The sequence below is a fragment of the Lissotriton vulgaris genome, chromosome 4_1 (genome assembly GCF_964263255.1).
Source record: "Lissotriton vulgaris chromosome 4_1, aLisVul1.2, whole genome shotgun sequence".
Taxonomy (NCBI): Eukaryota; Metazoa; Chordata; class Amphibia; order Caudata; family Salamandridae; genus Lissotriton; species Lissotriton vulgaris.
This window is the reverse complement of record NC_141691.1, coordinates 132,321,316-132,348,348: the sequence shown is the minus strand read 5'-3', so window position 1 is coordinate 132,348,348 and position 27,033 is coordinate 132,321,316. Positions and strand designations below refer to the sequence as shown.

Sequence of the window (27,033 nt, the reverse complement as noted above, 5' to 3'; positions counted from 1 at the left end):
AATAAAGGTTTAAAAAAAAAAAAAAATCTGCGCTCCCAACACACTACCTGAGCCACTTACTTGACCATATTTTTGCTAACTGGGAGGCCCTAGAAATAGAATCCCCGTTACCAGTTGTAGGGTCAGATCATTTTATGATCTCCTTTAAGGTGAAGGTGCCTGTAGTAAAAATACAGGAGAAGGTGAAAACTAAGGAAAAGCGTAGGAGGTGGGCAGGCTTTTCATCAGAGAACTTTAACAGGGCCCTTGTACAAGGCGGGCCTCAGGGCGGTCTGGATATTGAGTCAGCCTGCGAGGCCCTAGACAGACGCATCACGGAGGCACTCGATAGCAACGCACCCTGGACTGTTAAAGGGCCAGTGAGACAAATAACATCTGCCCCATGGTTTGGGGAGGGATTGAGGAAGGAAAAGCCTGCCTGCAAGCGCCTTGAGAGACGCTGGAGAAGAGGGCTCTCAGCTACAGGCAGGAGTGAATACAAATCCAGTCTCAAGGGCTATCATGCCCTAATTAGAAAGACTAGGGCATCATACTACAAGGGGAGGATAGAGAGAGCAGAAAACTCTGTTAAGGAGTAATTTACTGTTTTTAAAGAAATCTGCCTTATCCTGCATTGCGGCACCCTTGGTAGGATCAGAGGAGTCCTGTAATTGGGTGGCAGATTTCTTCAACGAAAAGGTGGAGAAGATTTACTCCACCTTCCCTGCTGCAGCCAGGGTTGGTGCATGGTCAATGAGGCACCGAGTAATATAATCAGAACAGATTGGATGCCTATAGCGTCCCCTCTCAGGATACCTTAAGCAAGATAGCTGCCAGGATCAAATCTGGATCCACTAAAGATCCTGCACCGCCTAAGGTGTTGAGAGGCAGCATTGGGGCCCTCAAGCCTTATATCGGGCACCTGTTCTAGCTCTCCTTTAACACAGGCAAGGTGCCAAGAAAATGAAAGTAAGCAGTGGTCTCCCTCTGAGAAAAAAGCCCAATGTTAGCATGGAGCAACTGGATAACCTGCGGCCTATCTCGCTTCTACCCTACTTTGAAAAGATCGCAGAGAAGGTTACTAACAACCAACTGACGGCCCATATTAGTACTCACAACTTGCTTCACCCCACCCAATCAGGCTTCCGTGCGTCCCATTCGACCAAATCGGCTCTGCTCTTGTCGACTGAGACCATATGGAAATATGTGGATGCGGGACAGACAGCGGCTTTAATTTTATTGGACTTAAGTGCCGCATTTGACACTGTAGCTCATCATACACTGCTACAGTGTCTTAGAAAGGGAGGGGTGGTTGGTAAGGCTTGGGAATGGTTGGAGTCCTTTCTGGAAGACCGTAGTTTTCAGGTGGCACAGGGACCCTATCGTTTAAAAGACATCAGGCTGAAACAGGGGGTGCCACAGGGGTCCATCCTCAGCCAGACTCTATTTAATCTTTATGTACACGGGTGGCTGAAATCACGGAAAAATTTGGGGTGGAAGTCGTGTCCTGTGCAGACAACACTCAACTGGTTGTGTCTTTCAAGCAACCAGATGTGAAGGCAGCAAGTAACTTTACAACATGTCTGCAGGAATTGGCGCTCTGGATGGCCAATAACTGCCTCAAATTGAATGGAAACAAAACTGAGGTGTTGATCGTAGGGAAGGCTCCGTCAGTGTGGACATCGGCTTGGTGGCCACAGGCGTTGGGTTCTTTACCCACGCCGAGCGAACAAGTGAGGAACCTGGGGGTATGGCTTGACACGAAGATCTCGTTTGAGCACCACACAAGATGAGTCTCAGGTACATGTTTTGGAATCCTGAGGGGACTTAGGAAGACCCTGGACCTGCTACCGACCATAGCCAGGAAAACCATGGTCCATGCCTTAGTGACATCGAGGCTGGACCATGGTAACGTCCTCTATCTGGGAGCTAATGCTGGGTGTATCCAAAGGCTGCAAAGTATACAGAATGCGGCTGCGCGCCTGGTTTTGATGTTGCCTAAGAAAGCATCTTCTAAGAGGGCCCTGGACACTTTGCATTGGCTGCGATTAGGGAACGAATCCTGTTTGAAGCCCTTTGTGTTAGCCACCGGATTATACTGGGAAGGGGCCCATCTATCTCCACAACCTGCTAACCCTGTATACCCTACCCGGCAATTAAGATCTAGCAGGATGGGGCAGGTTAAGGTTCCTAAGATCAAAAGAGCAAGGATGGGGGGACGCTCCTTTTGTTTTCTGGCAGCACAACAGTGGAACAGACTTCTGCTGAGGCTCCGGCTGGAGGCGTCAGAGGTGGCGTTCTGCAAGGAGTTGAAAACACATCTCTTTCCTGTAGTCAAGGCCAAGGCTGTTTTTCCGGGTGGGGTGTGTAATGCTGGTAATTTGAGGGTGCTGCTAGGTCTGTACCGTAGCGCGGGGACACACTAGCCTAGTGTAACCAGGCACTTTATAAATTTACTTATTATTATTTAAATGTGAAAACTGAGTGGGCTAACAAGGAATCTATATTTTTCTACTGCACCCATAAATATACAAATTAACTTGTGAGGGATGGTTTTACTAAGTAGTAACACACATTTTAAATAGTGTAATCAGAAAAAGATAATCTCCATTGAACTGCAAATATTATAACCCAAACTGTTTTAAGGCAATGCTATTAAAACATATTCCTGGACTGGAGACCCACTGTCCACTGAGGTCAAATGGTTACTAAAATCAAATGGCCCTCAAACTAACATAAAGTGTAAAATCTTTATATATATATATATATATATATATATATATATATATATATATATATATATATATATATATATTTACTAGCAGCCCGTCCCGACGTTGTCCGGGGATGAATTGCTGCCGGCCAGTAGTATATTGTTTTGTAGGATTTCGTTTAGATAGCATTTCTTATCTGTGACAGGCCTGTGAAGCGCTCAGATTCACAGTGCACTGCTAATGCACTTAAGAGTGCGCATTCAGTAGTGTGGGAACTCGGGTTTTCCTACTTTATTTTTCCTTGCAATATTATATAGCGCGAACTCAACAACATGGCATGAGCACAATTTACATTACAAAAGAACACATTCATTTGTGGTAGGCACGGGAAAACATAGCGATTTGCCTGGAATCACAGGATGTTGAGCTGATGCCGAGATTCGAATGTAGCTCCCCAGCTCTAAAAGTTGTATGTCGGTGCTGGCCATCAATGAGAGAGACCTGTGCATTTTTCAAATCGGTGGTGAAAAAAATATGAGTATGTTGCTGGAGATGTGGGCTGCCGTGCCACCAATGTACTCACCGGGGAGGGTAAACACCCATTATTCCGCAACTTTCTTTCCGCATACCATCACTCTGCATACTTTTATTACGAAAGTACCATGACTCCGCAATGCCACTATAACGCATGGCATTACATTTTAAATGCTTTTACCACGGAATTTGGAAGTGGATTTATAGAGAGCATAGCTACCCTTGGGCATCCCAGCGCTAGAGGACCTAGTTTAATCCAAAAGGGGTCAGTGCAGGAAGGTGTTTAGGGAAAGAGCCAGGTTTTAATTTTTTTCGGAAGGATAGTAGATTCTGATCACTCCTCATGGCTAATGGGAGGGAGTTCCAGTGTTTTGGCGCGTTGTAGGCGAACCTGCGACCGCCAGATCTTGCCTTTTTTATTCTAGGGATGGAGGCCAGGGCAAGTGAGTCAGATCTTAGGTGTTTGTTAGATTTGTGTGGTTTCATCAGGGATCTGAGAATTGGGGGGCCCTTATCATGCAGGATTTTGTGCGCTATGCAGAGCGTCTTGAATGTGATGCGCTCCTTCACTGGGAGCCAGTGTAGGCTTTTGAGGGCAGGTTTCGGCGAGCTCCTTGCCTTGGTGCCCGTGAGGACTCTAGCTGCGGCGTTTTGGGCCACCTGAAGTTTTTGAATGACTGAAGCAGGGGCTCCCAGGTACAGAATGTTACCTTAATCTAGTCTTGAGTTGACCAGTCCCTGCATCAGTAACTTCCTGGAGTGGAAAGGGATCAGGGGGAGGATCTTACGGGCCATACGGATTAGGCCGAAGCAGGTCCCTGATGTTTTCCAGGCCTGGGTTTTGAAGTTTAGGTCCTGGTCAAGCCAGATACCTAGGCTTTTAACTTCGGTTATGGGAGTAGGGTAGGTGCCCATGCAGGGTGGCCAAGAAAGGTTTGCGGGTAATTTGTTTTGATTGCCCAGAAGGAGGATCTCTGATTTATCGCCGTTGAGCTCAAGTCTAGAGTCCGACATCCATTGTGAGATCCCTTCGAGACAACTGGCGAGGTTTCCTAAGCTAGTGTCTGAGTGGTTGATGGACACCACCAGCTGGGTGTCATCAGCGTGCATCACTGTCTTGACACCAAAGGGAGTGATAATGTCTTCGAGGGGAGACATATAAACATTAAAAAGTGTGGGGCTGAGGGAGGAGCCCTGGGGGACCCCACACTGCATGGTCAGGGGTTTGGACGTGGAAAAGCCGTCTGATACCTGGAATGATCTTCCCTCGAGGAACATTTACACGCATACGTTTACAACGAAATTCGTTGTAAATGCATGAATGGTAAAAGCATGGTTTTTTAAAATGTTTGGATAAGGTAAGTATGGGTATAGGGGTACATGTTTTCGGGTACTGAGGTATATGTTTTGGGGTGTTTGGGTATTTTAAGGGTTCAGATATGGTTATGGGGTAGTTTCAGGGTTTAGGGATAGGTATGTGTTTTGGGGTACAGGGGTATTTTTAGGGTTCAGGGCTAGGTTTGGGTTTTGGGGTATAGGGGTATTTTTAGGGTTCAGGGGTAGGTTTGGGGTAGAGGGTATTTTAAGGGTTCAGGGCTAGGTTTGAGTTTTGGGGTACAGGGTTATTTTTAGGTTTCAGGGCTAGGTTTGGGTTTTGGGGTACAGGGGTATTTTTAGGTTCAGGGGTAGGTTTGGGTTTTGGGGTACAGGGGTATTTTAAGGGTTTAGGGCTAGGTTTTGGGGTACAGGGGTATTTTAGGGTTTGGGGGTACAGTGGTATTTTTAGGGTTCAGAGCTAGGTTTGGGTTTTGGGGTACAGGGGTATTTTTAGGGCTCAGGGGTAGGTTTGGGTTTTGATGTACAGGGGTGTTTATAGGGTTCAGGGCTAGGTTTGGGTTTTTGGGGTACAGGGGTATTTTTAGGGTTTAGGGATAGGTTTTGGGTTTGGGGTACGGGGGTATATTTATAGAGTTAAGATGGGTTAGTGTTTAAGGGTGTTGGGGTATTTTAAGGAGTAAGGGTGGGTTATGATTATGGGGTGCAGGGGTATTCAAAGGGAGCAGGGTGGGATTAGCACACGATATGAGACATGGCATGAAGGGCGGAATGTACCACACGCCCCCAGCGTGTGTCACGTCCGTAGCACACGCCCACAGCACAACGCAGACACGCCCACAAGGGACTACTTTGCTGGCACGGTTCTTTTACCTTTTAAATGTATATGGTGGGCGTCTGCATAGCCTATGTCCTTCTGCTGCAACTGCCCTTTCCAACGCTGTATTGGGTGTTGTGATTGGTGCTCTGGTTCCTGAGATTACCCGCCTCAAAGGTTTGGGCTCTCTATTATATTAGTATAGATATATATAGATATATATATATATATATATGCAACATTGTGTCTTGACAGCAACACATCCATTTGCCCCCAAACATAAAAGCAAATGTGTTCATTCTGCCTGGGTACAACTTGAAGACTGTGCAATTCCCACTCCCATTTTTTTGTCACGAAGAATAAAAATGAAACAGTTTGCAATCCAATTAAACAAGTCTAACTGTATTTAAGTCTCCAACTTTACCACCATTAGTGGACGCGGCAAACTCCTGAGACAAAGCACATACAGAACATTATTTTGATAGTTCAAGGCGTGAGGTCCTCTTAAAAAATAATGAAAAGTGGCTTTCTTTACTTGTAAACACATTCCAAAAATGGTAAGGACTATAGTTAAAAAAAAAACAAAGAAAAGGTCATACAGTTTTTCAAACATTTGAGTTACAAGTAATAGTACATAGAAACAAGATTCAATATGAAAACAAAATGTCTTTTGCAGAATAAAGCAAACGTCCACAAGCACATTATCATGGTCAAAAAGTATACATTGAATATCTGCACAGTTTTAGCTTTCTCTTATTGCTTAAAATGTTAGTGTTATCAAGTTGGCATAAGCTTTGCCCTTTTTGACACGCTTCTATTGACCCTAATACACATACATATGAAAATGTTATCCAAAGGGGAGTGTGGGATTTTGTATGGCTAATTTGACTGGAACTAATATTTCCAGCACAAACCCCGGGCACTCAGTTTTCACTCAGCAAACTTAATTAGTTGAAAACAATCTGATAAATCACAGACACATAACATAATAGAGAAATAAAATGGTGTCCCTGTGTTAATCATAAAGGATTATCAATTGAACGTTGAGAAGAAAACGGAAATAATAAATGATGATTTTATCTGAGACCTGACGAACAGTCAAGAGGAAGAACTACAAGCATGTAAAAAGTATCTAATGAGACAGCCTAATATGCTAGAAGGCTGCTGATTTTACTTGCTTCCCTAATGCTCAATTAACGGTTTTCTAAACAATAACAGAAAATCTGTGATATGTATTTCTGTCCTAATAATACTTTGTAACTACAACATTCAGCATATACAAAAACACAGTAAAAAACATAATTAAAGCAACAATATTATTAATTACAAAATTAACAAAAAGGGACTAGTCAACACGTTTTGAGATATGTTTCACACCCAAATTCTTCTGGGCAAACATTTGGAAAAACGAAACATTCAGATTTCCTCTCTTTACATTTTCAGTACTTAATCTACAATTATTAGAAACAAGCAAGGCACTTCCTTTTTCCAGTTACAAAACATTTACGTTCTATTCAATGCCTATGGACGATTTGCCAGTTAACCTTCACTTATTCACCTACAAGGGAGAAATATATGAGAAGATATCAAGTTGCAGAATATTGTGACTTTGGTAATCAGGTAGCAATTGTGACACAGGACTATTTTCCTAGACACATATATATCCCTCTCATATTCCAATGAGAGTCATAAGATCGCTTTCTTACAAGTCAAGGGGAAAAAACCTACAAAATATTGGAAATGAAGGACATATGAAAATCAGTTGTGCAGACACTTATTATCTGTAACTCATTAGTGGAACCAAACAAGAGTAGGCACAACAAAAACAACGCATTGTTGCAAAGTATATTCAGGTGCTAATTATGTATTCTGAGAACCACAATTGTTCCAATTACAATATTTTTGTTGCTCCTGAGCATTCCATTGCAGTTACTCATGGTGGTTTTTATGTTCACTTGCATGCTTCTCTGTGATGGGACTCCGCCAAGACACTATCATTAAAAAAAAGACTAATAGCAACACAAATCAATTTCCACAACAAAAGTCCCACTGTAAAATAACTGAGTATCAAAAGATTGCTTCGATCTCAGTTATGTGTCAAAGAAAGTTTTCCAGGGCAACAGATGGGCGTTGGTTCTGTGTACTTTGTATCCTTGACTATCAAACAAAACTTAGTGGAAGCCTGCTATGGTAAGTCTCTTGACTGATGGACAAAGTGGTCATTTTTACTATAGGCTCGTCCACAGCGGTTTATGTTGTATCAGAAAGAACGAAAAAATACAGCAGTAATTGAAGCCTAAAGCAGACGTTAATTTTCGACAATTTGGGATTTTGTCAAATTGATATCTTCTTTGTAGTCAACTTGCAAAGTGTTAAATTGATAAGGAATCTTAAGTAGGCGAACCATGATTGTCAACAGGACAAATAGTAAAAGAGTAGGACATTGAATTATTTCAAATTGCCAAAGAGGGTAATCATTCCTACTGTATGAGGAAGCACAAAATTATTTGCACATCGAAACCCATTTGGCATACATTAACTAAACTGCCATCAAGTGCCCTATTCAAACCGTAAACGACAACCAATAAAACTATACATGTGAGAAAGGTATTAACTTTGTGAAGATGAAAGGAGACAATATGGGGAAAATGAGGTAGAAATGTGAAATGTTCTGGTTGAAAGACCATCTGTACACAAAGAAGTTTGGTGATCAGGAAAATATAGAGGTAACATTCAGAGAATTAGTGGACAAGGGAGTATCACAAAAAGTTTCCAATCCCAATTGCACTCAGAGGTCACCGCAGACAGCTTACAAGTTTGACAAAACAAATGACACACCCCTATAAAGAAGACAGCAACAGTTGTTGCGACTCTTCCACTGCTAGCTGATTACAATGGTCAAGAACAAATCAATTTATGGTAATGCCTCAAATGACATTTCTATCTTCTAAATTTTCACTGTGTGTGCAATTCAAATGCTTCCATGCTGCAAAGGCTGGTTCCTCTTTCATTACCTTTTGAGAAGCCAATGCTGAGTAGTTAATTGATTTCTTTGTCTTGACCTATTAAGTTTTAAACTCCGCTGTTTTCAAATTTCCTTTGGTCTCAGGCATAATTACTCTGAAAAAACAATTACACTGTTTCTTTCATTCAATTCGAGTCCTAACAATGTTTTCACATTAGTTCTTCATAAAGATCAGGGCAGTCGCACTGAATTCCCAAATCATAATGCTGAAGGGCACTAAAAGACGACATACAAAAAGGAAGTAAAGAGACCAGTAAAAATAAAGACCAGATCGCCAATACTTCATTCCAAACAATCTTCCAAGAACTAGAGCTGGAACCCGTCACCCGTATTAAAAACAGATGGGAAGCCAGTCACCAACCAACAAAGTAAGAAAAGTACTATGTATAAGGTCTGACACAAGTACTGTTTCAGCTATAATAACAGTTTGTAACTGCTATGCTTACATGGATAATAGATATCTAATAACGTTTGATACGCCTTAATAGTGAATGACGTTTGTTCAGTTTTATTTCTTTTTTTAAGCAAATGTTTGCCCCTTCCTGTCAAAGTATTTTGCATGTCTAGTCATACCAAAATTAATATTCAGGTTCCTGTATGTAATTATAGTGTATTAACTGCTTTAATTGGCTGTAACAAGGTGACAAACTAGTCCCCCTAACCTGTGCAAGAATGTCACTCATCAAGTGGACAATTCGTTTTTCTGGAGTAGTAATTTCCACAACCCCATGAACAACCACAAAATAACTGTTGAAGGACATCAGTAACAACATGCAATGTTTGATCCGTCAAAACATTTGAAGAACAACCTGTACTACCTCCGAATCGACCAGGCAGCACAAACAAATTCCAGTTAACTCCTAAGACTTACAAGTCTCCTTGGCAAGTCCACCCCGATTAGACAAAATATTTTTATGTCTACACCAACCAGTCTACATAACAACTCTTCAGAACAACTTTAAAAGTTTTCAATCTTACAAACACGAAGAGTTAGAACTGGACAGCATGTTCAGCAAGTTACCATGACTTTCTGTTGAGGGCTAGGAAACCAAATTTCACACAACAGAAAGACAAACATTTAACAGTTACAATTCACCTGAGGCAGTATAAGTTAATTTAAGAAGTTTCCCTTTGTCTCAGCCAGACCCTAAAATCAGTTTACTGGGAAAGGTAACAAGATACAAAAGTACACTTTTTTTAATCACACGCTGCAGTTAAATAAATGGGTTAAATATGCAAATCCTTCCTGGGCAACAAGCTTTTAATTCTCCAAAGCCTACATTTGAGAGGAAAGCTATAACATATATATATAGAAAAAGGGGTTACGCTTCATCCTACCTGTGCTACAATACTCTATCACCACATACGCCAGTCCTTCTTGACCATTACAGTTTATACTGTAAATACTTTGACTGTATATGTACATTGTGTTGTATGTACTATAATTATAGGTGCTTTATCAAAAATACTAATGTCATCTTGGGTGGCTCTGCAGTACTCCTATGACGGATATAAACCTTTACTTGCTACAAACTGCGAACCCAATACAAATGCTGTGTAATTTAGCTCCTTAGGGCCAGTTCTTTGTATTCTTCTAACAGGCCTTTTGTGACTTTTAATAGAAGTGTCATTTGAGCAGTATGTTCCAGTTACATTTTCAAAGGAGGAAAGACACATTGCCGGTGGCGAGCATACAGTACTGTACATACCTTAAAAACAAAACAGAAATGGGTTGAATTATCTATGTTAACTACAAAGTGCAACTTTGCCCTGCATCTGGCCCTATGTGCAGTACAAATTCCCTATGGCTTTACAAACAATGGCCTGGTGAAGCATCCTTGGACACTTCAATTACAGCAAACTAAGCAGATGTGTTGGCAAAACAGAGCTATATATCATATTCTGTAAACATTGGCATATCACAGAGAATGCAGAGAAGCATTATTTACAAATCATTTGTACGTAAAATAAGCAACCTTCGTAATACACATAATGGTTTATGCAAAGTGCAGGACCAATCAGTGCTGCCGATGTCAAGTCCCACGCAAGCACAACAGGTCTGTTGGGTGATCAGAACGCTTCCCTCAGATATTTCTCTTCTGGTGCAGTCTTAGAAGTGCGAGACTGAAGTTAAAGGGATCATACATTCCAGAACATATGGTTGGTATGGAAATTAATAAGGCAGCAAGCTCAGAACGAGTGTCAAGCAGCACTGATAAGAGATCCTTAGTGGCAACTATTTATATTCATGTTAGAAGTCCGAGTGCAACACAGAAGCCTCACTTAACATACAAAATAAATGTGCAAATTGTTCTCTTCTTACACAAAAGAAAATAATGTAGCAAGGAGGATAGTCTAACATTTTATATAAAGAACATGTTTTGAAACACAGCAAAGTAGATCCATCTTCTTCCAAAATCATCTACAAGGCACTAAGGGTAGGAATGACAGATTACAGTAAAATACATTGAATGCTCTTCTTCAGTCTGGCCGGAAGATAGGATATTTTGGTAAGAATTCTATTAAAATTACCTGTGAAAGGAAACATAAGAACACTCATTAGCCACAGGTGCAGCTTTATTTTCAGTTGATTATTTACCACTTTGTATCCACAAATTATAAATGAATTACTTCACGACAGGAATAAGTCACCACTGTGTTAATTCCATTACTTTTGTCCAATTGATTCCATCAGATTACTAGTTTGGAATGGGAATCATTGGGCCAGACTTTCTAGAATGTACAGTTGGGATTTACATACATACAGCCCTATGATACATACTCTTCCTACATAGGTTAAATACTATTGCAACTCTTCAGAGATAGTCTCTGGAGCATTTCAATGCCTTCTCTCTTTTTTTTAATATAATTTTTATTAGAGCGAAGGAGATCATCATAATTCATACAGAAATTCACCATAGGTAAGATTGGGTAGCTTCACTAACAAATAATTTACATAGACCAATCCAAAATATAAAAGATGTAGAATATAAGATATTACAGGAAAATCACATTGTGTAATTCATCCCCGATTACTCAGTGCCAAATGGCCTTCAATTTCAGCAATGATCGTATACCTCAGGTTTTGGCCATAGCTTTCTTTCGCTCTCAAAAATCTCAATTGTGATAGCCCACCATTCCACCGTGTTACAGGTTTTTGAGGAAATCTAGGTCCTTGCCTAGCGGTCACTAATATGACAGCGAGTAATGCTCTCCGTGCAGGGCTGGGGTCTGCTTTGTATCCCATCATAATCTCCTGTACAGTGACAGTTAAGTCCAAGTCAAATATTATTTTGCAAGCGTGTCTAATGCCCTCCCAAAATATCAAAACTTCAAGGGCACCTAGCAAACATGTGCACATTATTAGCCGCATATACTCCACATTTAGGACATTTCGTCTTATCACCAGGAAATCGACCACCACCTTTCTCCCACCATCCTACTATCCTTTCCGGGGTGTAATATAGCATGCATATTGTCCTAAACTGTTGGAGCTTTAAGTTAACGGAGAATACTGCATCTTTTAGCATTATAAATTTGTCATTTATTGCTATAGAGGTGATATCCATTTCCAACATTTGGCTCCCCTTCCATGCGAGCTGAACGCATGGATTGATTCTATCCTGACAAGTATTGGTATGCTGGGTGAATTGAATGTTTTCGGGGCATCTCTTGCAAATGTGTCAAAATCTCATGCACAGCTATAGATTAACCCCTTGTGATCTCACAAAAAGGCTCTAACTTGTAGGTACTTGTAATAATGGAAGTGTAAACATGTTTTGAAAACTTTGAAACGTATTAAAGCCATTAATATCATACATGTGTCCAAGTTTTTACACTCTAAGCATGGCCCACCCCTTCGCCACACTGTCATTAGAAATCCCAGGTAGTAATGGGTTATCCCATAAGGGGAACCTGTCAAGAAATATTGGCAGCGAATAGCTAGTAAGAAGGAGCAAACTTTCATATGAACATTCTCAGAAAACTAAAACCCTTCCTCAACAACAACGACCTAAAAACAGCTGTACAAGCTCTAGTGATATCCAGAAAAGACTATGGGAATGACCTAAAAACAGCCGTACAAGTTCTAGTGATATCCAGAATAAAATATGGGAACACAACCCTATGTTGCTTGCAGAGATCCAGACTGGCTCCACTAAGAGCCTCACTCAAAGCGGCTGCAAGACTCGTAAGCGGCTCCAAAAAGAACAACCACATCACCCCTGATCTAAAGGCACTACACTGGTTCCCTTATGAGGCAAGATCACAGCAAAAAATTGCGTGCATGACACACAAAGCCCTGCACATCAACACACCAAAGTATCTAGCCAATAATCTGGCATTATCAGGCGGTAGCATAACTATGAGAAGCACCAACACCCTGCTATTGAAACAGCAAAAATTTCAGAAAAGAAAACCTACAACCGCACCTTCTTCAGCCTAGCACCTAGGATCTGGAACGCCCTGCCCCCGGCAATCAGAATGAACCTCTCTACCACTGTTAAATTTTATATAAGTTCCCCAATATAGGCCTAGGTAACTTGATGACCCTTCACCTATATTCTTCCCTACATACATAAGTACTAAGATGAAGATATGTGCATCAGACATTTGAATTATGAATTTAAAAAAATTGAGAAAATATAACGTAAATCATATCCATGAAAAAATATGTAGATGTGATTTTTGTGGATGTTTTGCACTAGTTGAGAGATATATGGATGCTTGTCTACCCATGAATATAAGTTGTTAAAAGAAACACAGTTCATATATTGATAACTGATGGAGGTAAAATAATTAGGCCTTCGTCCTTAGCAATTCATAGAATTTATGGTCCCAGAGGTAGTAACCCCTTTGTTCAAAGTGCATAGATTATAAAGCAGTTATCTCCCAAAGTGGTGGCTAATCTGTAGCTGTTGCAGTTGCAGTTGTCTAAAATAGTGTATGGGAAACTGCTTGGCCCACACTAGCTTGCTGTCTTGCTAACACATCTACACTATAGTGTTTTGCGAATGTGTGAGGTGTAGACCATGTTGCAGCTTTGCAGATACCATATATGGGTACATTTCCTAAGAAAGCCATAGAAGCCCCTAGTTTGCGTGTGGAGTGCGCTCTGGGGGGAATTGTTAGTGTTCTTTTCGCTTTTGCATAGTATATTTGAATGCACTAGACTATCCACCTTGCTATACCTGTTTAGGTCTCGCCTTTTCCATTCCGAAGAATTCAAGTGCTCAAAATACTCGTGAAACCACGGGTTTTTTCGTGCGGTTTTCTTCGAGTTCACGTGGCCACAGGCACGCGCTTTTGGGCCATAAACTTTCACGGCCATCTGTTCCCCAGCTCCAGCACCTCCCCTCTCTCTCCCCGCGCACAGCCTTACTTGGATTTCTTCTCCCCTCCCCAGCCAGCTTCCCCCAGGCCGTGTTCCCTCCCCTGCTACCTATTCACAACTTGTTTTTCTTCTTATTTCAGCACTGCATGGGAGACCATTTGTTTTCTTGCTCCCTCGTTTGTATACCGCTTTCCACTCACAACCACCAGTATTGTATTTGATTTTTTTATTAACCATGCTTTCTTTGCATTTGTAGAAATCTCTACTTATAACCTTTTAAAAAAACTCCAATAATTATAGGGAGCCTTCTAGAAGCACATCACTGCTGATTTCACTGCGTGAGCCTGTGATCTTGTGCATGCTTTAGAATGCCAGTGTTCTCTTTTTTTCATTATTAATTTCTGTATGGGGTGTTTTCCAAACAGCAGAGTAAATCATGGAAGAGCCCTGCTTATCTGGTGATTTCTCTCCTTTACTCCTTTGTGAGGTCTTAGAGGCCTTGCATCGTCTTCAAGGCGCTGTGTAAATTCACACTGCAGCTTCAAGAGGGTAGTGTTGTGCTATTACTAAACTCGTTATTTCGTTGTCCACTTTTGAGTAATGTATAACATTTACACAATAGTACACTGCACCGCGTTTCTTTGTCGTACACTATTTTTTTAGTATATCCTGTTGGTGCTGAATTTATCATATAAAATCATGCATTTTCCCTATGTACAGGGGTTCCCAACAGGATGATTTTTAAACTTAACGAGTAACTGACCGTGCGAACCTGCTGTACTCACTTGTAAGGAGAGTGGTGAAATTGCCCCGGTGCCTTAGATACATCTTGAAATCGAAGGAATGGCTGTGGAGAGCTGCAGGGGTTTGTGCAACAGGAAAGGGTCTTAAGGCTTAAAGCCCAATTGTGACTTGATTTCAGGGTGGCTTTGTTTTTTTAAAAAAAAGGTAAAGTCATGGTGTAGCACCATTAATATTGCCAGGCTATCGGTCGAGGGTTGTGTACAATGATCAGTGCTGCAGCTACCCTGCACGCGTGTCCGTGTTCTGTCTCCAGCCGCATCTGTTTCACAGCTGTAATTTGGCAGGGCCGGGTGACTGTAACTGTAGAACGGTTTGTTTACTTTTTTTCTCTAATTTGAAGAGTAGCCCACCCTTTGAGCCTTTTTTTCTTTTGTAGCTTTTGAAAGTATCTTAATGTGTAGCTGAATGAATAGAAAATATGACAGGTTAGTAGCCGTGCAAGTGCCTCGTTGGTGATGTTTGACACAAGGCGCTTAATAGACGGAAAGCTACCGTTTTTTTTTATCAGCAAAGACCGTAAAGTGCCATAGATTAGAAAATAAATAATTCAAATTACTGAGACTTCAAAGTCATATTCATGTTCACCAAACATATTTGCAATTCTCAAACCCTCCCCCTCCCGCCCCGCGGCTATCCAAGACAACCCGCGTGTGAAACTTCTAGCCCACCTTCCAGCCCCACCCCCACGCCCTCGCCATCCCTTCCAAGGAAGGCAGGAACAAATGGCAGGGTTTAGAAAGAGAAGTATATGGCTTTACTGCCCTAGAAGGCACCTCTGGTCAAAGGTTCACCAGAGGCCAATGACAGCGAGGGGGGTCGGGGTGGAGAGGTTAGGGGAGTGCTGGGGAGTTCTTCCCGGGGTTACATCTTCTGTAGATTCACGCAAAAAAATAATAAAAACATGAACTCCGTACAGGCACTGGCAGAACTAAAACCCGACCCAAGACCAACGCTGCAGGTTTTTTTGTGCCTGTCAGCGAAATGGCACTGCCTGATTTAAAGGGAGACCTGTTTTGGCTAAAATGCTTGTGTCTTTACACTGCTTTATGTCCTCCCTTCGTCCATATCACACGGTGATAAATGATGTCAAGGAATAAGTAGAGCACTCGGCACTACTGATATTAAAATTGTCCCTCCTAGAAGCTTCCACTTTGGGCATCTGGGAGCAGTACCGAATTTGCAATCCAGTTCAGCCTGCAAGCTGCTTAAACTTATTTGTTATTTCCCAGTGGAGTATTTAAGATACTACTTTCTACTGTAGGCGTGACCCCTGAGCCCTGATCTACACACATGCCTGCCTCATGTGGACTCAGCCATTCAGCTTTTTGAGGTTCATTTTCACATGAATGTCCCCCTTTGAAATGCATGGGGCTCCGGTGGCGAGCCCACCTCTGCAGCTCTTTGTCCCCTTAATGAAGGGGCCCTGGTTATCATGCGCAGCGCTTTGAATCTTTAAGGCGCTTTGCCATGTGAATTGGTCGCATGCAGTACAACTTGCATCAGGAAAGGAGGCTCTGGGGGCAAACAAAACATTCTTAAGCCCCATTGGTTACACCTAGGGACACAAAGGGACGCTGTGCAGGGAGGCTAGAGAGCCCCTCGCTGCAGCTCCATTTTACCCTCACTTCACTTCTGCTCCTGCAAGAAGCAAAATGGACGGAGGGAGGACGTCGGGGGCAGTGGCTGCCCACAGCACGAGCACTAATTAGCCAATAGCTGTGAATGGTCTCGTGACATCACACCCCCAGTCTCTCCTGGTTGTGCAGAGAGCAGCAATCTGAGTTTAAAGGTTTTAATTTACCTTTATAAGCATTGTGGAAAAAAACAGCTTGAAGAGTACTTTCAGGTAAAAATCCAGGGCTTGAAGGAATCACAAATGACCGGGGGCTTCTTGGCAGCCACGTTTATCCAATGACTTTACTAACACAACTCTACGTGTTGCAAGCATATGCAGGTCCTTTGAAGTTCGTGTCAGTGCTCATCACACAGCAGGAGCAGAGGCTGGGATCAGTCCTTGGGACTGCCTGCTGCTGGGCAACGAGAAGGCACTCAAATATCAATAAAGACTATTAGATAGCAATCAGCAGTTGAACTAAGCCAGAACACAATTTGCAGTTTTTTTTAGAGGTTTCTCACTTCAGAAGGTTTGCTGGTTTGTGGCCAACTAATTATGTCATTTGTATAGCTTATTTTTGGGCCATTTATTAAAGTCGTTTTTCCATCACTAAAACTTTCACACAGTCATTTTGGCTAGCCTCCACACAACCACACACCCAACCCCACACACAACCACACCACACACACAATCTCACACACAACCACACACAACACCCCACACACAACCCCACACACAACTACACACACACAACCCCACACACAACCCCAAACACCCACACACACCCCCAAACACCCACACACACACAACCCCACACACAACCCCACCACCATACACGCATACAACCACTCGCACATACAACCACTCGCACATACAACCACTCGCACATACAACCACTCGCACATACAACCACTCACACATACAACCACCCACACATACAACCACTCACACATACAACCACACACAACCGCACACACACAAACACACACATCTGTCGCCCTCACTCTATCTATTCCCCTCACTCTATCTATCTATAGCCCTCACTCTATCTCTCTATCGCCCTCACTCTATCTATCGCCCTCACTGTCTATCTATCGCCCTCACTGTCTATCTATCGCCCTCACTGTCTATCTATCGCCCTCACTCTGTTTATCTATCTATCGCCGTCACTCTGTCTATCTATCTATTGCCCTCTATAGCCCCTAGTGTGGCTGAGGAGTTTCCTGATAGACCGCACCCAAACTGTCACCCTGAGTGCCTATCGGTCAGAGGAGTTGGAGATCTCGAAGGGGGTGCCACAGGGCTCTTGTTTGAGCCCTACCTTGTTTAATATCTACGTGGCCCCCCTAGCAAACATCATGAGGTCCCATGGGTTCATCCCTGTGTCTTATGCAGATGACACCCAACTCCTCTTCCCTTTTACACACTTTACCGATGAGGTCAGGAACTCCTTCTCCCAGGGGATGAAGGCAGTGGCCCACTGGATGGCATCTAACTTCCTGCAATGTAATGTTGCCAAAACGGAAGTGATGCTGTTCGGTGAGGCCAAACTCCTGTGGTCCCCTGATTGGTGGCCACAGGATTTGGGACCAGTCCCGGAGCCTAAACAGGTGGTAAAAAATCTCGGTGTGCGTATGGATCAGGAGCTGTCCCTGAAGCAACACAGTAATCAAGTGGTGAGCTCCTGTTTTCATGTCATCGGAATGTTAAGGAAAGTGTTCCCCTTACTCACTGACTCTACCAGAAGGACGTTAGTGCAGGCCTTGGTATTGAGTTGTTTGGACTACTGTAATGGGCTGCTTCTATCAACTAATGAGGGAGTAATTGCCAGGTTACAGGTAGTCCAAAATACTGCGGCCCGCCTTGTGCTAAACCGGCCCCCCCGTACTCCCTCCAAACCCCTCTTGAATACCCTGCATTGGCTTCCTGTCAAGCAAAGGGTGAAGTATAAGACTTGCTGCATAATACACAAGTGTCTTCAGGAGAAAGGCCCTAGGTATTTGAGGAATACATTTCTCCCCTATAAACCTTTATGTTCTTTAAGATCCAGTGAACAAGCTCTGTTGCAGGTCCCAAGAGCAAAAAAGACCAGACAGGGTGGCAGAGCCCTCTCAATTGCCGGCCCAACGCTGTGGAACAGCCTCCCAGTTTCTTTAAGACTCTGTAAGGAATTTCTTCCTTTTAGGAAACAATTAAAAACTATTCCAAAATTATTAGATAGGATTTCACCCTCTGTATGTGTGTAGGACGGATGCCAAAGGCGCGGAGATACTCCTTCGGGAGGTGATCCTAGCGCGTTATAAACCCGCAAATAAATAAATAAATATCTATCTATCGCTCCACCACAGCATCACTCAGGGGCACCACAGCATCACTCAGCATCACTCAGCACCACCACAGCATCACTCAGCACTACCACAGCATCACTGGTTCAAATATGTTCTCTCAATGTTTGAAGCTTTATTGCAAATGTCACAAAAAAATATTAATATTTCACTTCTGTTCTTGGATTTTAGTCACTGAACATAATCTTCCCAACAGTTATTTACAAAAGTTTAAGCTATTGCCATTAAAAATTACAATCACTTTTATTTAAGTATTAATTATTAAAAACATTTTAAAGTCAATGTTAATTGTAATATCAATACATCTAAGTAAAGGCAATACAAAACATGTGACATTACAAATACTAAAAGTGTCACATATGCTAAAGTTAAAAGTATTGGCATTGTAAATCACAAAACAAATATAAAATGTCATTTACAAAACCAATAGCTCCAACTTTCCTACTGCGAGACCTATTGGCAATGCCAGTGCTTGTTTTGATATAGGATTGCCTTTATGTGGTGGAGCAAAAGCGACAAATAGTTGTTTTGTCTTGCGGAAAGGTTTCGTCATTCCTATATAGTAAAGAATTGATCTTTTCACATCTGAAGTGTGTAACGCACGTTGTGCCACAGAATCTGGTCGAGGGAAGAACACAGGCAACTCAACAGATTGGTTGATATGAAAGGCAGAAATTACCTCTGGTAGACATTTTGGGTAAGTCTGAAGAACTACTTTGTTTTGGTGTATTTGTAAGAATGGTTCTTCACTGGTTAGTGCCTGGAGCTATTAAACTCTCCTCAGAGATGTAATAGCTATGAAGAAAGCTACCTTCCAAGTGAGAAAATGTATTTCACATCTATGCAATGGCTCAAAGGGTGGACCCATTAGCCTGGTGAGGACAATATTGAGATTCCACATTGGAGCAGGTGGAAGTTTTGGAGGAATGGTTCTTTAAAGTCCCTCCATAAATGCTTTAATGGCAGGCACTCTAAAAAGAGACAGATCGTGTCCGTTCTGTAGATATACAGCTATTGCGGCAAAATGTAAGCGTATGGAAGAGTATGCTAAATTAAAAAGCTGCAGATGTAGTAAACAGCAAATGATGTTTTGAACTGAAGCGTCCAGTGGATCTATTTGATTGTTATTGCAGTATATTACAAATCGCTTCCACTTTGCTGCATAGCACACCCTTGTGGTAGGACGTCTAGACTCTTTGGTAATATTTATGCAGTCTGGCGGAAGATTAAGGAAGCCAAACTCTAAGATTTCAGGTACCAGATCGCAACGTTGAGATGGCTGGGATCTGAATGTCTTATCTCTCCATGGCTCTGAGTGAAAAGATTGGGAGTGAGGTGTCGTTTTTGGTGAGGAACTACTGAGAGTTCCAACAGGGTTGTGAACCAAGGTTGTCGGCCCATGTGGGAGCAACTAGGATTAATGTCAGGGTTGCCTGTCGGTGCTTCTGAACCACTAATGGAATGAGTGGGAGAGGCGGAAAAGCGTAGGCAAATATCCCTGACCAATTCATCCATAGTGCATTGCCCTTGGACAATGGGTGTGGATATCTGGACACGAAGCTTGCGCATTTTGCATTTAGGTTTGTGGCAAACAGATTTATGTCTGGAAAACCCCACATTTGGAAGAATGGGAGGAGAACTGGAGGGTGAAGTTCCCATTTGTGGATCTGCTGTCTTTGACGACTTAGCAGATCTGCAATCTGTTTACCCCTGGAAGGTGTTCTACAAGGAGGAACATTTTGTGACGTATGGCCCATCCCCAGAAGGTCTGTGCTAGTAGTGACAGCTGGAGAGTGTGTGTGTCCCCGTTTTTGTATGTAGTACATTGCTGTCATGTTGTCTGTACAGATCAGGACAGCTTTGCCTACCAGATGAACTTGAAACGCTTTGAGCGCTAGAAAAATCGCTAGCAGCTCTAGATGATTTATGTGAAGCTGCTTTTGCAGCAGGCTCCACATGCCCTGAATTGTATGTGTCAGGAGATGAATTCCCAAACCAGTGAGCAAAGCATCTGCTGTTAGCACTATCTGTGGAACAGGGTCTATGAAGGGGCACCCTTTTGAAAGGTTTTGTGTATTCCACCACTGCAGAGAGCGATGGATGCGGCCATCCACCAACACTAGATCTGATAACAGACCCGAATCCTGGTTCCAGTGCCGTGCTAAGCACTCCTGAAGGGGACGCATGTGAAGTTTTGCGTAAGGAACTATTAGTATGCAAGACACCATCATCCCTAGTAACTGCATGAACACTCAAGCTGGCAATGACTGTTGTGGCTGAAACTGGCAGAATAGAGTCTGCATGTTGCGGATTCTGGTCGGATTGAGGTAGGCCAAAGCTTTTTGTGTATCTGTTGAGGCTGCCAGATATGCTGTGTGTTGCATGGCTGTAGATAGGACTTGGACGGGTTTACTGTGAATCCAAGATCGTGGCGCAACTGCACTGTTTGGTGAGTGTGACGGAGACTGCTTTGCTATGAACTGGCTTTTATGAGCCAGTCGTCCAGATATGGGAACACGTGAATGTGTGGTCTTCGAAGATGAGCTGCGACTACTGCCAAGCACTTGGTGAAAACTCTGGGTGCGGTAGTTACTCCGAATGGGAGCACCTTGAACTGATACTGCAGGCCTGCTACTACAAACCTGAGGTACTTGCGGTGAGCAGGATGTATTGGTATATGGAAATAGGCGTCCTTTAAGTCCATTGTGGACAGAAAGTCACCTTGTTGAAGGAGCGGGAGCACTTGGTGGAGAGTGACCATGTGGAAGTGGTCCAACTGAATGTATACATTTAGTGAACGGTAGTCTAGTATAGGCCTGAAAGAGCTGTCTTTTTTGGGAATTACAAAGTACAGGGCGTATACCCAAGGCTCTTGATATTTTAATAGGACTGGTTCTATCACTCCTTTATCCAACAGAGAGAGAACTTCTTTTTTTTAAATGGTATGATGTTACTGTGACATTGCGTGTGATCTTGGAAGAATATTTGGGGGAGTGTCTGTAAATTCCAGGCAATAACCATATTGGATAATTTTTAACGCCCATTTGTCTGAGGTGATGGTGTATCAGACAGGAAGAAATTAAGAGAGCTGTCCCCCTTCAGGAGTGGAATGATCGGGGTAGAGGAAGGAAGCCACTGTTTGTTATTTGCGGGGGAAGTGCATGTGGAGTTGCCTCTCCCTCTTCCCTTACCATTGTTTCCTCTCAAACCTCCTCTAAAATAGACTCTTGATGAGGGTGATTGGTTGCCCTTGTAAGAGGAGGAGGGATTTTTTGTGGTAATATTTTTGGTGCCGCCCCTGTAAAAGGAAAGCTGAAAGGAACCTCTACTCGCAGGTAATTCTAACGCCCCCCATGGATTTTGCGACATCAGTGTCCTTTTTCTTTTATTCCAGCAAGGTGTCAACTACTGGACCACAGAGGTGTTACTTATCAAAAGGCTTATTGAGAATGGAGGCCTGTACCTCAAGTTTGAAACCTGAAATTCTCAACCATGCGTGTATTCGTGCTGAATATCAAACACGGGCGGATCGTCATACCGGGCCTCTCCGTATTGACTGCTTCCACTAACACGGGGTTTGACCTTTTGGCCACCCACCAGGCTGAGATTCCTCCTCCTGATCCCCATAACGTCCCCTCCCCGGTCTTGAGAAAGACCCGCCGCAACCACCAACTGGGGCGCATCAGGGTCGAAACGTCGACGCTTACCACTGGTCAAGATACTCCAGGAGCATGTACATGTACCCCCTGTCTCCTTGGAGATCAATTCAACACTCTGGCCATCCCAATTTCTTGTGTATAATTTGTATATATGTGTCACTGTATTTAATACACTGAGCACTTTGTTCACCAACAGTCACATTCTTCACACGTGTTCTTAACGGTCTTATCATTTACTGAAACCATTGGCATCATTGAATGAATTAATTCTTATGTAACGCGTTTGCTTCTTTATAAATATAAATAATTTCTTTATAGGTGATTGTTTTCAGAGAGTTTATTTCAATGTGTATTGAGCGCACTAAGCCTTTGTAAAAGTGATTGTCATTACCCTACAGAACGATCTTTGTATTTAACCACGTTTACCCAGGTTCTGAGGGACACAGGGTCACCCCTTTCTATGTAAACCAGTTTAGACCCAACCATATTCAAATCAGTCTTGACCCTGTGCCTCATGGGAACAGTCCAGCCAGGTCCTCTCTGGAACGAAAACAAGCAAACTGGAAAGGTGTGGCATGCAAAAAAACAATGGATTTAACCAAGTTCTTTGACTGGGAGTGAATGCTTAATTGATTCAGCATTCTGCCATCATCTGTTATTTAAGGATTTCTCGACCTACGGGGAAGGGTATGCCCAGATGTGGGTCCCGTGATTGCTAAGCCACCAGTTTCAAGCTATCCTGGATGATGAGGGTTGAAAACCCAAAACAGGTCCTAGAATGCTTGTTTCTGGTCCAGGGAGGACCTGGCCTGGCAGTTCAGACTGGACTGTTCCCCTGGGGAACAGGGTCAAGACTGATTTTCATATGGCTGTGTCTAAACTGGAATAACGTGGCGTGCAAAAAAACAATGGATTAGAGTGTTCGATGGATTTAGCATTCGGTCCATCATCTGCTCTTTTTGCATTGGTGATGATAGGGGACGTGTTCTATAGCCCCTTTGAGAAGCAGTGCTTGGACCTCTTCTCTGAGTAATATTTGGTGCTCTGGGGAGAGTTTGTGTTTGCCATGTGGAATGGTAGGAGGCGTTGAAAGGAGCTCCTTGCAAAAACCATGTTGGATAATGACCAGCACCCACTGGTGACATTTTGCCAAGTAGGAAACAACCGTTGAAAGACACACCGGACAGGTGTTGTGTAATCAGGGGAGTGGGGGGAGGGGGCAAGTCAGGGTTTGGTGGTGGTGGTGGTGGCAGCTCCTTTTGGGGAGCCACCTTTAACTCTACCTTTTGAATTGTTGCCCCTTGTAGGATCCCTTGATATAAATTGCTGGATTCCCTGAATTGAATTGTTGCCCAGGTAGCCTCTGGGAGAGGACTGCTGGGCCTGTGGACGTTGGTAGGATGTGAAGGGGAGGTAGTCTTTAAGCCTCCATGGTAGGTTGTGCGACAAAAGAAGCTGTGAAAGGCCCATGTTTGAGATGCACCCATAGCCTTTGCCTTCTCTGTATCCTTTTTAAAATGTTCTAATGTTTGGTCTACCTGTGGACCTAATAGATGCTGCCCATCAAACGGCATGTCAAGCAGGTTCTGCTGAACATCTGGCTGGAGGCTAGAAATACAAAGCCAAGATTGTCTGTGCAGGACTAGACTGAAGTTCACTCCTCTGGTGGGTGTGGCCCTAACATCTAATGAACAACATATAGAGGTGTTCGAGATCTGTGTCCCCTCAGAGACAATCTTATAACTTATTTTCCAGTGTTCCTTTGGGAGATGCTAGAGGAGCCCCTCCATTGATGGAATTAGCAATGCACCAAGGATTGGCTGATTTGGTGGTTACTATCTTTACAGCAGCATCTATAAGCTTACACATCTTGTGTGTGGAGGGACATCACCAGTAGAGTTCAACCTCTCACAGGCAGCAGTGACAACCAGTGAGTTAGGTCGGAGCCGACCACAAATGTAAATGGGGTCAGTAGGAGAGGCCTTGTACTTTTTATCCACCCTAAGAGTTATGACCCTAGCACGGATGGGGCCTTGAAATAGGGCAGTCGTATGTTGGAGCGTGACTTTGGGCATGGGAAGGTATCGGGTGGAGCTGTGAATGGAGGAGAAGGTGTCAAAGAGGAATTTCTTTTTCAAAGGTTGAATGTGAAGTGTAGTGTAGTTCCTATATTCCCAATAGGCTCTGCGCATTGGAATAATATATTCAGCAGTGTAGACGTAGGACTGAGGTCGACTAGGTCTCTACTGACTATATTAGACTTAAGGTTTGCCAGCTAGCTCAGAGGTCACTAGAAACTTTCTCAAATAAACGAGGAGGAGTTTAACCTCCCTGGATAGACAAGAAGAGATTAGCTTCCGACAACCATATAACATGACAACTTTGCTCCCTCAGAATAAGAGTGTATCTCTAGAGTCGTGTGAAAACAATAGACAGCTATTTCACTCAGTCAAATGTGCGTACTTAGTTTCACCAGAGTGCAGAGAAAAGAGAGATGGGCGTTTTCAATAAAAAGGTGTAATTTATTGAGCAGTCTTCTTTCTCATGCAAGAGAAATGAATTGCCATAATTGCAATACTTAATGTAAAGTAAAGTGCGTACAGTAAAAAGAGTATTATGAAATAATACTGTAAAAGCATTGATATGGTTTCTTAGCCATAAGATACTTTAAAATGGATAAAATATATACATACATATATACATTGACTAACGTACTAAACTGGTGCTTCTAAAATATGCCTACCCCGGTGTACCTGACCTAAGCCTAATACGTGGGAAGGAGTAAGTAAGTAGCAGTTTAAGTTAAGTTGGTTTTGCCAAGAATCTGACTCAAGAATTCTCTTCAAGGATTTAGTCAGCTCCGTACCTGGGTAATAGAATGCAGGAGGTCTGGTATCTCTCTTTCAGGACTCGATATCCCAGCAGCCCGCGAAGGCGGCTGAGAACACCGGAGCTGGATTTATCGGCAGGAGAAAAGACAGCGTCTCTCTCAGTGCGTCAATGAGGAGGGGCAGCGTCCGTGGGCTCTCGCATCAGCTGGGCTCTCGGGCAAGTAGATAGCTGCTCGGCTCCAAAACCACCACTGTGTGTTTGCTTAAGGCAACAATGGTATATTTATTCCTGAAAGGTGCAGAGTTTGACGTAAGGTGTGGACATAAGACGTCAATAAAGAGGTCACTAAAAACTGACTGTTCCTTTAGTGTTCGCAGGAGTTCAATGACAAATCAAAACAAAAGCAATTGGGGATTTCCCAGGTTGCTGGAGGTTTGGTGTGTCGAAAGAACTCGTTGTGCTTTCTAGGAATCCAAGGAAGTAGCTTCTGCCGTGTTTTGGACTGCAAAGGCTATTTACTTAAATATGGATCTGATTCTTATGCCATTATAGGGATATTATTGAGTATAGCCGTACAAGGGCATAAATAGCAATATTGATTTGGTTCCTAGATAAAAACACAATACCCACTCCACGATCTAATGTCCATCATTACTAAAACTAAGCAATAGTAAACATTTATAGGTGCATGTGTATTCCAACACACCCCAAAATACATTTTATGCATTCGAAATGGTGTATGCGAAATACACGAAAATGATTATTGTACTGTACGCTTTTCAAGCAGTGTAATCATTCAGTTAAACATGCTTATATATATTAGCTGAACGATTTGCGTAAATTACACATGAAATGGCTCTTAATACAGAAAAGAAGGTCGAGACCATTCCATCACATATAAATACAGTTGCTGTAAATGTGCTAGAGGCTGAGGTAATATATTGTCTCTAGAGTTCCTAAAAATAGAAGCTCTGTTTTTTAAGAATAGTTCTACTTTAAGCAGAGAACATGTGCAAGAAAAGGGTAAATAATTTGGAAGTTTGAAAAAAAATAATTTTGTTTTCAGGGGAAAAAATAGTTCCAAATGTTTTCAGTAGCTTTTGTTTATCAAAGCTGAAGGCCGAATTCAGAGTTCAGGGGAACGCTGTGTGCTCGTTGCTTAAAAGTTATTCTTTCTGTTCAGGGGAGAACATCATTTCAGACAGACTCGCGAAAAATTGGTCTACGACATCAGGTGAAAGTTTGACCAAGTTTGAAAGTGCCGCAACAGTGCATTCGTGAGAATGATTGCTATCATCGATGCCAGGATCAGCAATGCTCACAGAAGGTCGTACCTGGGTGATGCTGCTCTCATCTCGTACTTCACTGCCACCTAATCGTAGTGGTGAAGTCTCAACGAATGCAGTCATCAGAATGGGTAGCCGCTGGGGACAACACGATGCAGGAGCCATTACCGGACTTAGCAAAGTATCTGTATCCAATGGTACTGCTGATGGTAGTGTAAGACAGACGTCCAACACGCATTCTTCTCCGCATAGCATACATCGAAGCACAGGTAGGATGCAATTTTGCCAGATAGGTATGAATGAAAGAAACCAGATCATATTCAGATCTCTTAGCCGGGCTAATCCAAGGACTTTAGTTATGCGGTCCCGATAGCGTATATCTAGGATCGTTTCTTCCATTGTTGCTTGAGTCTTGTCTGCGACTTGGCTTGCCATATCGGAGCAGAAGGGTCAAAAATAAAATTCCTGCTACGAGTGCCAAAAGTAGTGGTAGGCCGCCAAAGACAGAATGGACAAAATTGGGAAAAATGCCCAGAACTGCTTCGAAGGGTGTTAACAGTCCCGAAAAAACTGTCTTAAATATATGTGGGATACCACTGGCATCAGACATATTTAGGATTTGGCTTAGCATTTCTACGAAATGCACGGGGCAATTTGTTGATAAAAGGGTATGTATCTCTGCCGTTGTCCTTGCAACTAGAAGATCATACGTTTCTTTTGATGACGTTAAAGGCACGGTTGTCTGTAAATGAACAG

The 27,033-nt window shown here is 42.8% G+C and overlaps 1 protein-coding gene across 1 annotated transcript in view; it reads right to left on the bottom strand.

The window, feature by feature from the left end:
- Positions 1–5,699: 5,699 nt before the first annotated feature.
- Positions 5,700–27,033, bottom strand: part of LOC147718467 (cysteine-rich hydrophobic domain-containing protein 1-like) — a 293,993-nt gene continuing 272,659 nt past the window's right edge. The window contains exon 6 of the mRNA XM_086918388.1: positions 5,700–10,936. Coding sequence (XP_086774514.1) covers positions 10,886–10,936 — 51 coding nt within the window. The 3' untranslated portion in view covers positions 5,700–10,885. The remainder of the gene's footprint in view (positions 10,937–27,033) is intronic.